We start from the raw sequence: 13,595 nt of genomic DNA on the forward strand, positions 1-13,595 counted from the left end.
GGCTATCAAACTTTTGCCAAACAGCAGCTGACGACGCTCGTTAAACTCATTTGTAAATCACACGATAAAGCTGCTGCCAACAATGGAGGCAAATGACAGATGTGAGTAAATAATAAAGGCAATTTCGAAAGGAATCCGAAAACACAGAGAATCACGTGAACTTCAATTAGCCAGTTGTGGGTGGTAATGGATGTCGTTCTTCTGTATATTTAAGTTTTCGAAACTTACTGTGTGACGCTAGCCATTCATTGTAGTCCAAACCAGCTGGAAGATCCACTAGGGCTTTGAGATCAGCTTCAGGTAATTTACGTTCTAGGACACTTTCCTCCAAATACAATTTGGTGTCTGTTGAATTTTGATCGCCATCGCGTTCCTTGCGACGGGCCTTGCTGTAAATAGAAAAGTAAATGAATTACAATTAAATGATGAGTTTGGCAAGTAATTAGAAATACAAAGTTATATATATAATGGTTAAATAGATCTGTGTCGGAGTCTCACCCAGCTACGCATAGAAAACTATCAACTGAATCCTGAGCATAACGGTACAGGGTACCAATGGTATCACCGATTTTAGAGGGTATTGTCGTCACTTGCCACATAAAACGAGCGGTCTTCAACAGACATTTAATCACATACGAAGTTTGGGGCGGTGGGGGCGATGCGGTTGTTGTTGTTGTTGTTGTTGTGCTTGTTGTTGTCGCCGTTGATATTGTTGAGCTCGACGTTGATGGCGAACTTTTAAACTTTTTCTTTGGATCCGATTCAGATACAAACGTTACTCCTATTCTTGTTGGCACCTTTGAGCTTAGAGTTTCTTTCATTTTTTGGTATTTGTTACGTTGCTTTGGTCATCTTGCCTCCTGCGATCCGTTAAGGAAATTAGCCCATTTATTTAGCCCAAAAAACGAACCCAACCGATCCGAAACAAACCACACCGAAAGCTCCGTAGCGCCCAAGTGACTCGCTTCAAATGTTATCGCTTGAAAAGCATAACGCTCAGTACGCTCCAGAAAAAAAGAACTCGTGGTTTTTTGGTGGAAATCCGAGAGAGAGCAAGAAGACTCTCCCACGAGAACCAAGTCGCAATCCTATGAGCTACCAAACTTTTTCATTGATAAAGAGTTAGGAAGCCTTACAACATTACTATATCTTAAGAAGAAAAGACCTTAGACCTTGAAACTGAGAATTCGGTGGTATCAAAAGGAGACTTACAAATTGGTTGACATCATAATGATACATGATGTTCATAAGCCTTGAAATAATTAAAGGAAAATTAAAGCATCTTGTGTCCCAACAACAATAATATAAGATATAATAACAATATTTATAAGATTTTTCTGGATGATAAAACAAGGTAGTGGTACGCTTTCAACCATAATAACTAGCTGGTGTATCAAAAAATACATATGTATCGTATCTTTTGAGATCACGTGCCTTCTGCTGGTTTCAAAAACCCCTCAAGCCTCAAAAAGAATAAAAAGCATAACGCTTATCAAAGCTAAGAATCAACAAGTCTTTTCATATTTGCCTCCATATTGTTTATATTTATGCAAAGAGCTCGAAAAAAAAGTGCGTAGCCCACGAATGGCCGTGCTCATTGGGCATAACCGAGTTTAATAAACATTTATCAGTCGACCGGAGAGACGGTGGCAAATGCGACTCTTTAGGCATTTAAACAAATAAACTTAGTTGTGATTATAATTATGCCACCCACCCAACGGCGCCCGTTGTGCCCGCACGATATCGGTGGAGCGTGCTGATAAAACTCGGAAACCCAAACACATATAGGTAGATACTTAAATATGTAGGTACACATGCATTGAAGTATATAGTCATCGTGTGTACATTTGAATATCAGACAAATGTGCGCTTTTGTTCACCATTATTTGCTGGGAGGCGGCGAGGCGTGGCGCACAGGTAAACACCAGACAAGCGACTTTACCGTTCAGTTTTTCATTCAGATAATGCAAATCCACCAGCCCGCATTTAAGTGCCAGATGTAGTGGCATGGGGCATTAGCATGGGCATTAGCGGTGGCACTCTAACTAATAGTTATTCCATCAAGTGCCAAATAATGCCAAGGACCTCCACATCGCACATCGATCTGTGTGCCGCCGCCAACACCTTCGCTCATGTCGCCAAATTTGCGTGTCAGGTCAGAGGCGACGAAAGGTCGACGTGAATGGATTGTGCGCTCCGGTTCCAATTTAAATGGCCGGATGCAGTCTGGCACACTACAGATGGCACACTAAGATTGGGCGGAACTCAAGGCGCGTCGTACCCTGTAATCAAGGACACTGGTTTCGGCTGCAAATCCAATCCTTTACTCACGCCAACTTGTATGCGAATTATAAGGAATTTCTTTGCATAACTTTGGAAAATAGTTCTTTTAATTTGTTACAATTGTTACATTTGTTGATTACATTTTATAACATTTTAATTTAATTTTTAGAAGTATTCGAAAAGGGTTAAGTACATTCTGAAGAAGGAAGACTAGGACTCTATGTATACTAATAAGTAACTTAAAAGTGAAGGTCCTTATTGAAATTTCTACAGCCGTGTAACATAAAATCCAGTATAAAGCTACTATATTCGATTTGTAAACTTTTCCTTTCCAGTTCTCAACCTTTCCTTCCCTTTAGGTACCTCCTAACTTAAAAGTGAAGATCCTTTTTGAAATTTCCACAGCCGTGTAACATAAAATCCAGTTTAATCCTACTACATTCGATTTGTAAACTTTTCCTTTCCAGTTCTCAACCTTTCCTTCCCTTTAGGTACCTCCGTCAGTCGCCGTGACCCATTTTTCCAAGATGGTGAACTGTAAAACACGTTCACTTGGAAAAGCTCTTAGCCGATTACCGATTCGTGCGACGACTTTATTGCACCTCCGATCGAATGGGAACTACTGGCAAACAAACCATTAACCCACACACTCAATTCACACACTGGGCCAATCAAAGTGACGTGTTGTGTGGCGCGATAAGTCGACTTCTTTTCGGTTTCTTGCAATTTCACAAGAAGTTCCTTGGAAACGTCACATACAAGTCGCATAAAATGGGATGTTTAATGGGGTTTCCCGTACTATTTCTTCTATTTTTCTTTTATCACATAAACACCTCGCTTTCATATCGCAGAATAGGCCGCAAATATATTTGCACGTTTGGATTTTATAACGCATTTCGTGTGGCGTCGCTACGAGTCGAGCGAAAACCTAAAACTAAAGGCCACAAAAAAATCGAAATGGAAATGGCATGGCCAAAATGGGTGCATAAAAAATTGGTGATAAATAAAATTGAAATTCCAACTCATCATTTCCGTATTGGCACGAAAGAGCGCCTAAAATGTGGGTGGGTTTAGCTGTGGCTTTGACCTTGTCTCGTAGATAAGGCGAATATAGTTTGAAACATTCAGAGTTGGCCCAAAAACAATTAGCCAAAGGAGAAGAGAAGGCGAACAGAGCCAAGGGAATTCAATATATACATATACCATAAATGGTCGAGAACCTGACCTAATGTTATTTATTTATTACTGTTTCGATTCGAAGCATATGGCCCCCCAAAACACACCCAACACCCCAGGGAGGTGGCATTGTGAAGGGACTAGGAATTGGGCCATCCCATTAGAGTGGCCCTGAACACACATGTCCATTTAGCCCCTCTCCGCACCACAACTCCATAATTTTAGATAAGCTCACCGCTCTCGTGTGCCATTTACCCCGAAAAATATTGCGATAGGCCTCGCTCGCCATATGCTACGCACAAAAGCAATCATCGTGATATTGATCTATCAATTAAAAGGCTTTTGCTGTTGCCCCATCGCACCAGATACTAATTGTAAATAGGTAGGTTCATACACATATGCATATCATACTCAAAAATCGCTAGTCACTCGAAAATTGTACACAAAAAGGCAGTCGAGTTTCAGTTGGTTATCTCTGCATTTACTTAGCTAAGTATACATTTCTAGTTGGTTTAGCAAAAGCGTGACTTTGATTTACAACCATTCTTAGTATGAGCAGGTTATATATATATTTTTTTTTTTTCAGCTTCATTTGATTGAAATTGAAATTTTCTGATATTTCATAAACAACATAGAAAAGCAAATATATGTATATGTAAATTAAATGTAAACATTAAAGTATTTCAGCATGACAGGATTTTCGCAAACTTTCCATCCGTATGACACACATATGGTAGGCATAACAAGTTCTGTTTATTCTAACATTTCTATAACGAAATAGCTCTTTATGCTGATTATAATGATGATGAAATCGAGCAAATGGCTCGTCGTACTAACTGGGCTGATTATTGCAGAAGAACAGCGAACGAAATGGAATTGAAAATGGAGCTCATCGGGAGATGTAGTTGGAAATATTGCTTAATATCAAACAATGACTAAACTACGCCCCAGAAACAAAGGCACATCCACGACAATAGACAATGGAAGACGAAGACCCCTGTTTTCCCCGCCTTTTTCCCCCACCGCCCCCAGTGGTTTTCCATAACTGCTATCAACTGTGTGTAAGTATTTAGCTATATAACTGCCTATATATACATATATACGACTGCCATGTGGGTGTGAGGGCGGGTTATTGTTGTTGACGATGTCGAAAGTAACGGCGTTGTAAGTGTCCAAAGGTGTTGAAATTGCCATAACAACAACAACAGTGGCGGAGATATAGCCGAGTCGTACGATAAGTTAATAGCCAGAATGCACACAGCCAATGACAACAACAAGAAAAGAACCACAAACGACTGATAAGATACAGCGAAAAACGAGGAAGAACAACTACCTCACTAGACACTTTGCTATGCCACTTTGAATATGTTCTTCAAAGAAAGATACATTTCCTTTCATTTGAATAGAGCGTAAATAATAAATGAAACTAGAACCAATTGGGAATTATAAGTCGCCGTATAAGGAAAGTGATTCGAACTCTTATTGCAACATACAGGGTTCTTAAAGAAATATTATAGTAATATATTTACAAATTCTAGAAGTTTCACTCTAGGAGCTTTCACTGCCCGAATCATGACACGATGATGGGGATGATGTAATGGCCTGGCCATAACCACGGCCTGTCTAACTAGCTTCGTCTTGGGGTCTGTCTTCCATAAAATATATCTATGTATCTATGTATATTGTTGTGGTCTGACTCTGGCTCTTTGTGTTCAACACTCGCGGCAAAAAGGGCCCAGTTCAACATACAGAAACCGAATGAAAAAATCAACTGCCGAAATGAGCATGGAAACGTGACAGAATAATGGCATCACATAAACGTCTCATTGATACACGATAGCTCTGGGTGCTGTTGAAGTAAATGGCATACATAAAGGCCAGACACCACCGCACAAGCCAAATGTGGGCCAGCAACTCTTTAGACCCCACGACGCAAATGGAGCTGGGTTAAATTACACTGGAGTTTGAGATAAGTTGAATTAAGTATACCAAGTCAGCATTTGTTTGTTGATCCCCAAGCCTGATCTAAGTTAAGTCTTAGAAAGGATCTAGCTTTTGTATAGATAGATACTCGAACATCCAAAGAGTAGCCGCACATACTTTTGATTTATTCTCTGAATCAACAGCTTGATTTGCCCTGGGGGGATTTCACTGCATCAAGATTGACAATCTCAGCGCCAATTTGCCATTGCCATCTCTCAGATGCAATAGCATCTGAAAGTGTATCTGCATCTGAAAACCGGTTGGAACCGTTCACCCGCCAGATATTCATATTCATACAGAATGCATAATAGCGGAGGCGGCACTAGAGGCCACTCAACCGGGCGCAAATTACGTCATACGATCGAGCGGTGCACTTATCCAGTTGGATTCACACCATTCCGCACCGCACTCACCGCAACTGGACTGTTTACTTGGATTGCCACGGATGATCATTATCAAAAGCCCACCTTTGCAAACAGCGTAGTGTAAAAGCAAAAGTTGGTCAATTAATAGAATATCGAAAGGTTTCCCCAAGTGCGTATAAATTATCATGGCAAATCGGTCGCTTAATTAACCACAATTGCGGGCTGGGCAGACATATGTGCATATAGACACACACAAAGACTGGCGATGTGTCTGCCCTCCTTTGATCGATGTCAATTCGTGAGTCAACCGAATGCATGAGGCACCACCAAATGGAAAACGGGAAAAAGTGCACGGAATAAATCGTAGTAAAGCCGATTAAGAAATCGGTGAATGACAAGCCAACCTGTTGCCGATTTATCCATCGATAACGATCGGAATCGAATCGATGTATGCTTGCACATAAGTGGGGCTTATCAGTTTTTCATTTTTGTGTTATCACAGAGTAGCATAGCGTGAGGTCATTTCCGTTCGTGTATTAACTTACAGTTTCACGGATTGTGACTAAGTCTTTAATGATCAGCAGATGACTCATATGAACCAAAAACCACGACACGAAAAAATTCCAAGCCAATCAGTAAGTTTTTTATAAAATTAAATATTATAACATATCAATATTAATTTACTTTGGCGCCAATCATAACTATCAATCAGTGAATCAAGAGCTTTTTGGAACACAACTCAAGATAAGATTATTTGATTGCATGGAAGCTTTTAGATTGTTTACAGAAGCAACACATTAAGCAATTAGTATTATAGATCTACTTTTTATGGCATATATGTACATATATGTGTCACTATGCAATTGTCACAGAAGTGAAGTGGCGAAAAAAACAAACGAGTGCAAAGAAACTTCAAAAAAGAGACGATTTGGCGTCATTCGATGGCGGACTTGGACAAATGACAAACTCATTTGAAGGTTAATCGCGGGCGGGGGCCGGTTAATCGAGTGTCGAACGCGTTTTTCAAGTCCATTGAAACAATCGGGTGAAGCGAACGCTGGAGCTGGCGTTGACGTTCACGTTTGCGTTAACGCTAACGCAGACGCCGGTTGTGGTTCGTTTTTAGGCACAGAAAACAAATCTGTTGAAGCTGCACTATTTTAAATCATTACTTTCAAAATTATTAATCACAATTATTTGGATTTTTAAAATGAAAACAATTTGTTATAACACTTGATTGCTTAGAATGAACTCATGAACTCAAATCGTTCATTTGAGCCATTGAAAATGAATGAGTTCATTTTGGTTCATTTTTAAAAGTGATCACTATGATCAATAATTTGTCGCTGTGTTTTCCTATTTTGTTTTGCTTTGACTGGAAGTTCACCCAGTTGTGGATTTGAGTTGCTTTCGTTAGTTTGCTTCATTTGTTGATTATAACGCGTACCGTTAAACGAAGGCAACGAGTGATCTCTGATTGTTTTTCTGTGTATTATTTTGCGATTTTTTATTGTTTTATTTTTGGTTGTTTTTACTGGCAATGTTCATGGGCTTCCTTTGTTTTTGGTTTTTTCTTCTCTTATTTTTTTTTAACTGCGTGCGTGCGCCCGCCGTTCGGCAGCGGAATCAGAAGACTGTCCGTCTGTCGCGACGCGCACCTTTGGCGCGGCGCAGCGCGCTTTGATTGTGTGCGCGGGAGAGAGAGGGCTCGAGCCATTGCCATTGCCATTAGAAGCGAGAACGAGAGCGAGAGGGAGAGCAGAGAACCCACGGAAATCAGCTGTTCGGACGCTCTCCCGCTCACGCCATCTAATATGTAGCCAGCTCTCTCGTTCTAACGCTGCACTTTGAATGAAATTGGTAACGGCAGTTTGCATTTGAGCTTTCCTATCGCATATTGCACATTGCATATTGCGCAAAAATATAACGAAGCTCACATAAATTTTGTTATGCAAACAAACACGCGTCTCTCGGTTCTTTTCGCAGCCTCTTTCCCTTTCTTTTTTTTCAGCAGCGAATGACGCAGACGAATGTCCCAACGCGATGTCGATGATGAGTGCAGAAAAAGCGACAGAAACAGGCGAAGCATGTCTACAGTGGAACCTGGCTAACGCATCCCAGCATCACTAAGATTAATCGGCTATTAGTTAAATATACATAGCCTACATCAGGGCGCATTAATGCTTCTTATCTTTAAACTATTAAGAAAATAAATAAATAATAAATAATAAGTAATATAAATATATCACTATTTTTATGTTTATTAGGAATACAATTTTATAATTCGTTATGGATCTGAAAAAGCTCAAGTTGAAAATTTTGAAAAAAATTATTTGAAGGACTGTACTGGGCAATAAAACAGCTGCTTGCCAGCGAAATAAAATTCAAGTTGAGATACATAGATGGGCAGACAATGCGAGAGCGGGAGGGAGAAACGCTCGTCAAATTGCCTGTTTGCCCCATCAGCGCTTTCGTTTGCCTTTGCCAAGTTCAAAATTATTTAAAACAATTAATATTCATTTTGTTCCGTGTTGTTTTCAGCCTGCTCGTTGTGGCTTTCAATTAGTCTTGCTCAAACTGATGATCATTCCATCTCCCCCATCTCCCTCTCTTGATGAAGGTGTCACAAAATTGCAGCCATAAATTAATAAAAAGAATCAGAAACGGCCAAATGAGTCGAAATTTATTCAATTATGCCTGAGCAACATGAATGTATAGTTGAATATAACGCAAAGTTACAAGAATATTTCAAAGTGTTGGTAAATGTGGTATGATTCAGCCGAATGAAAGTCTTTTAAGGTATGCAAGTCTTTCTAAACAAATCAGAATAAAGCAATGCTAATGCTTTGACAAAATCCTTAAGTAATTTCTGTACTCATATGCTAAAAGCTCTTTGTTTCTACAAGTGAAATGATTAATTATATTACAAAAGTGCTAGAAATTCAAAAGCATTTGAAACTAAAACACATTGTGCGTCTATTTAAAGCCACATAGCTTTAGTCTGCAGTCTCTATACAGGGAAGTAAATTCCAATTTAATTATATTGTTTTTCTGCACAATAGCAACGGATTGCACATTAGCTGCATTTGTGGGGCAAATTGTGGAGCTTGGGGTTTTATTGATTTTGCATGTGGATGTGCTGATGGCGGACAATGGAGCAGCTGTGGCACAGAACAGCTCATGGCGAACGCATTAATCTATCAGAGCCACGCTCCATTTACGCGGTAGACAAGCTGTGGGAGCGGCTCCAAAGCAAGTTCCCCCCTCCAACTCATTACCCCCCAGCGACCCACTAAATGTGTGCCACAATTAACAATACAAAATTACGCATTAATCAAGCACAAAGACAAAACTTTACCGTCGTACAAATTAACAAAGATAAGTGCACTGAGAAAAGCAAAAGGCTCTTAACTATAAATAAAACTACTTTTTATAACAGATAACACAATTTATAGAGATTTCAAGATAAGTTATGAATACATTCTGCTGTACTAACTCCACTTTTAATAACTACTCGCTAATTTCTCTCTGTGCATCAACACGGACATGGCAAAAAGAGCTTAGGAAATATACATTTTAATTAACGTTATTTTTTTTCGTCAATGGCGGATGTCGGTATCCATCCACCCATGGACGGATGACTGAGGCGGGGATATGACAGTGGATTGAGTTTGGGAAAACGGCCAAAAGCGCCGATATGAATCAGCTTTTGCCGAAATGTGCCTGAATCCCAATCATGTTCCCTCTGCCCCCCATCTCCATCTCTTTCTTTGTGGCACAAGACAAAAGCCCCGCCAATAAATCGAAAAGTACCGTTTTGCCCGTTTGGCAATGCGGCACCCATTCAGCATACGAAACACATTCGCAAACAGTTTGGTAAAAAGTTGCAAACGAGAAGTACTTCGCACATAAGGTGGATATACATAAAAGGCATAAACATATATGTAGAAAGATCCTAGAATTAAGTTTAAATGTTATATTCGGCTTAATCAAGTTATCTAGATCTACCTCTTTCCTACTACTTTCTTATTAATATATGTATCCATAATGATCTTGACCATATATTTGGTGTTCTAAGACAAGCTTCTTATATGAACTTAGAGATCCATAACGAGTTCCCACAATTTATGTATTTGTTTTAATGGCTCAAGTCCAGTATGCCCCATTACATTTTAATAAATGGGTATAACTAGAATCGCCTGCTGGGAGAGCGACCAGTTTTCTTGCTGTGAACGGGTTGGGGTTCAAACTGTTGACTGGTAACTAGCGTCTATTGGCCGAGAGAAGACGGCTTAGACGAGTAACTCTCTCGCACACAGCTGACGACAGCAGCTGTCCAACGTGCAGCTGTGTATGTGTGTGAACTGGGTGAGTCATTTGGCCAAGACCCCACCTCACCAGCTCCCCATCACCCCACACTGGAGCCCCCTGGCAAACCATCGGAGGTGACGACAACTGGCATTAATGTTTCGCTGATGAAGACAAAAGCGAGAGACACACTAAATAATAATAATAATAATAATGGAAAGTATTTAAAAGAGCGACGCTTCAGCTGGACAGGTAGATGGATGGCGGCTGATGACGGGCAATCACATGTGGCTAAATGGATTAAAAAGCGGCCAAGAGAGCGAGCGAGAGCGCGAAAAGCTGGCCGGCCACGTAAATGAGCCACAGCCGGAACTTGGCTTGAAGTCAAGGTAAACCTTTATGGGCTTCGTTACTCACTTTTTCCGTTTCTGCAATTTTGCATGCGGGTGAAATTGAAAACACCATACAATACGCATACACTGTAGAAAACCCATAAAGACTTGGCTTTATGAGCTACCTGTATGTGGTAGCAATTACTTCAGGCAAAAACAAACGAAGATTATAAAAAAAAAACAATGACAAATGATGCTCTTATTTTAATGAACTTTAAAGGGGTCGGGGTTTGTCTCTAATTTTTTAGGTCGAACTTAACGAGGCTCAACTGTTTTTTGTAGCTATATAAAAACCTATATCCTCAACATATTACTAGCATATTAATGTAATTTTAATACGTTTGATTAAGTTGCTCTCTTTTGACCTATTTGCTGTTGTAAGAAAAAAGTTTGGAGGTAGTTTTCCCTAGAATTTTAGTGCAACACCTATTGTTTCTGTTCTTTCTTTTCTGTGGGCACACCTGCAATTATGTTGAAACCAAGTTCATGAGCTTTCCAAGTCGCCCATTGTCATCTTTTTGGCATCAGTTCTGGGAAATGGAAATTTCCGTTGACCTTTGCTGCTTTGGCATTGCTTCCCCCAATTTGACTCCAAAGTCGTGTTCCAAATCTTCAACATTTGCCATACGCCAGCTAATGGCCAAATAATTACGGCCCAGCATCTGGGCAACTAACGTTATCCACCGGCTACCGTTGCACAATTGTTGTCGGCCAACTGCGGCTGGGGGTCGAAATTAGAAGAACCCAGTTGGTTTAATGGCAATTGAACTAATTGTTCTCAACTTTTGATACTGCTGTCAAAGTTCCGTTGATTTTCAGAGTTTTTGGGTCGGATTAGAGGAGACGAATGAACCCAGTTGGGGTTCTTGACCAGGAAAGTGGTGCAATATTACTAATGGGTGGTCTTTATGAATATGCCAAAGAAAATATACTTAAATCCAGCCAAGCGCTTAATTTCTTATACGTTATACAATACACTTGTGTTTTTATGTGAGCCGTGACTTTAATTTGCAATGAGCATTTAAAGGTTCCTAACGCCATATAGCACCTAATACCAAGAAACCTTTGCCGGTTCTAATTCTTGGGGTCCCTGAGAGCTAATTGCCCGTTCTCCATCGCTGACTTGCTGGCCACCAGTCGGGCAATTGTAATGAACTCGAGCTGGATACCTTGATACGCCTGCTGGCTGCACTAATTCGAGCTTGATCCGGAGGCGCTTTGTCTTTGTCTCCTCGACAGCTGTGCCCTTTGTCAGTTAGTCGGTTAGTCAGTCTGTCAGTTAGCCAGTCTGTCAGTCATTAAGTGGTCCAGTGCGTGGAGTGTCAATGAACGGCGGCGACAGAAGCTTGCGATCGCCGGAGCACCTGTTCTCGTTTGAATACCAGCGCCCAAGGTGCTGTGACAGCTGCGGGTTAAGGCCCAGATGATTAGCAGTCACAACTAATGGATGGGAATGGGAAAGCTGCTCAAGTCTAATGCGCCATCTAGAATTATATCTGGAAAACTTGCGCTTAATCTCTGTCACTCTGCTAAAATTGATTGCTCGTAAATCGCAAATCTGCAAAAGCTAAATGGGCAAGCTATAAAACTCTGGCATACAAAACATATTAAACTGGGACAGGAAATTAAAACGTTAGCGACCAGCTGGAGCAGAAACGGTAACAGCCAACGGAGCTCTCCAGCCATATGATAAAGCCCCCAACTTGGGGCCAAACATGTGGAGCGAAAAACCCAACGAGCCAAAGTTGAGCAGCTGGCTAAAAGGGCAGGGGAAAAGTGGTAGCCACCAAGATTAATAATGCCCAGACATGGGGTAAGAAAATGGGAAAAAAGTGCAAGTAACATGTGTATGTATGATGTACCTTACTGGACCTCAAGAAAGGCATTTGTTGCCCAAGGGGAAAATAATAGCCAAGAGTTGGAGGCGGTGTCCACCTCCTTCGTTAATGAGGTGGTGAAACTCTTACAAGAAAGCAAACCAATATTTTAGCTTGCTAGACAGCTTTGGGAATGAGTGGTCAAATAAGGCTAACTTTAGTGTGACCAACAAATGGTATGATGCACATTGTACTTTAGAGTGGCCACATATCTTGAGTGATTCACCTGTGCTATGTACATCCTCCTTTTTTTTAATTAGCATATCGCAAATTGTGCGAAACAGGAAGTTTTGAGAGTGTAAATTGGATTCCTTTGTGTTCAATTACCTCCAAAGTACAGTTGGCCATAAAGAGGTCTTCGTCCAACCGAAAACAATATAACTCATTTACGAAAACCGAAGTTTTTGTCAGTTTTATATTTGTTAAATTTTTATTTGTTTACATACGTTTTTTTTATTCAAATTTTGGGACTTCTTGATGAAAACCAAAGCAAATGAGACAATCAAAACTTTTGAGCATTATTATTATGTAAATTGTGAGCTGAGAGATGGGGTTGTTTTTGGGGCCTGGTAGCTTAGTGTGCCATTGACACTCTCTGTGGGTCTGTCGGCCTGACAGGTTTATCATTATCATTTTCATAATGCGCCCCCTAATCCGGCAACGTCTCTCCCCCCACGAACTTACTTAACAAATGACTGCTGTTATGTATGCGGTTCTACTGCCTTTTCTTACTCAGTTTGTATGCCCATACTGTTAGTCATTGTTCTGGGGGGTTGGGGCTTTAGTGAGTATGTGAGTTGCATGCACAAAGACGACCCTCAAACAAGTGAATAACTTGTTACTCCACCCGCCACTCATGTCCATCTTTCCCGTTTAATATAGTATTCCTATTCTATTGCCATGGCACTTATGCATACTCATGTGTGTCAATATTTGGTTTCCTAACTAATTATCAGTTCAGCGCACTCTGTGAGCTCGGTGGCAGAGTGTCAACGCTTTGCGGTTGTCTCACCTCGGTAATTTGAGAGTTCGTTTAACTTTGCTTTTGATTTTCAAATAAAGCCAGATCACCAGCAAGCAGATAAAGCTCATTGCTGTTGAGAATCGGTTAAGTTTGGGCATGGTAAATAAGGAAATGAGGCAGCATCAGCTGTTGAGTTACAGTTGCCTTTTGCAGAGCTCTGCTGGCGTCGGGTCACCACCTAATTCTG

At 40.6% G+C, this 13,595-nt stretch overlaps 1 protein-coding gene across 5 annotated transcripts in view; it reads right to left on the reverse strand.

The window, feature by feature from the left end:
- Nucleotides 1–13,595, reverse strand: part of LOC117141324 (MOB kinase activator-like 2) — a 39,103-nt gene that overhangs the window by 3,988 nt on the left and 21,520 nt on the right. For 4 of the 5 annotated variants that reach the window (XM_033304723.1, XM_033304721.1, XM_033304719.1 and 1 more), the window contains one exon: nt 229–389. In XM_033304723.1, coding sequence (XP_033160614.1) covers nt 229–389 — 161 coding nt within the window. Of the gene's footprint in view, nt 1–228; nt 390–498; nt 861–7,342; nt 7,358–13,595 lie in introns of those variants that run through there. The other variant, XM_033304722.1, reaches the window with a different exon arrangement.

This window comes from Drosophila mauritiana, chromosome 3L (assembly GCF_004382145.1).
Source record: "Drosophila mauritiana strain mau12 chromosome 3L, ASM438214v1, whole genome shotgun sequence".
Lineage (NCBI taxonomy): Eukaryota > Metazoa > Arthropoda > Insecta > Diptera > Drosophilidae > Drosophila > Drosophila mauritiana.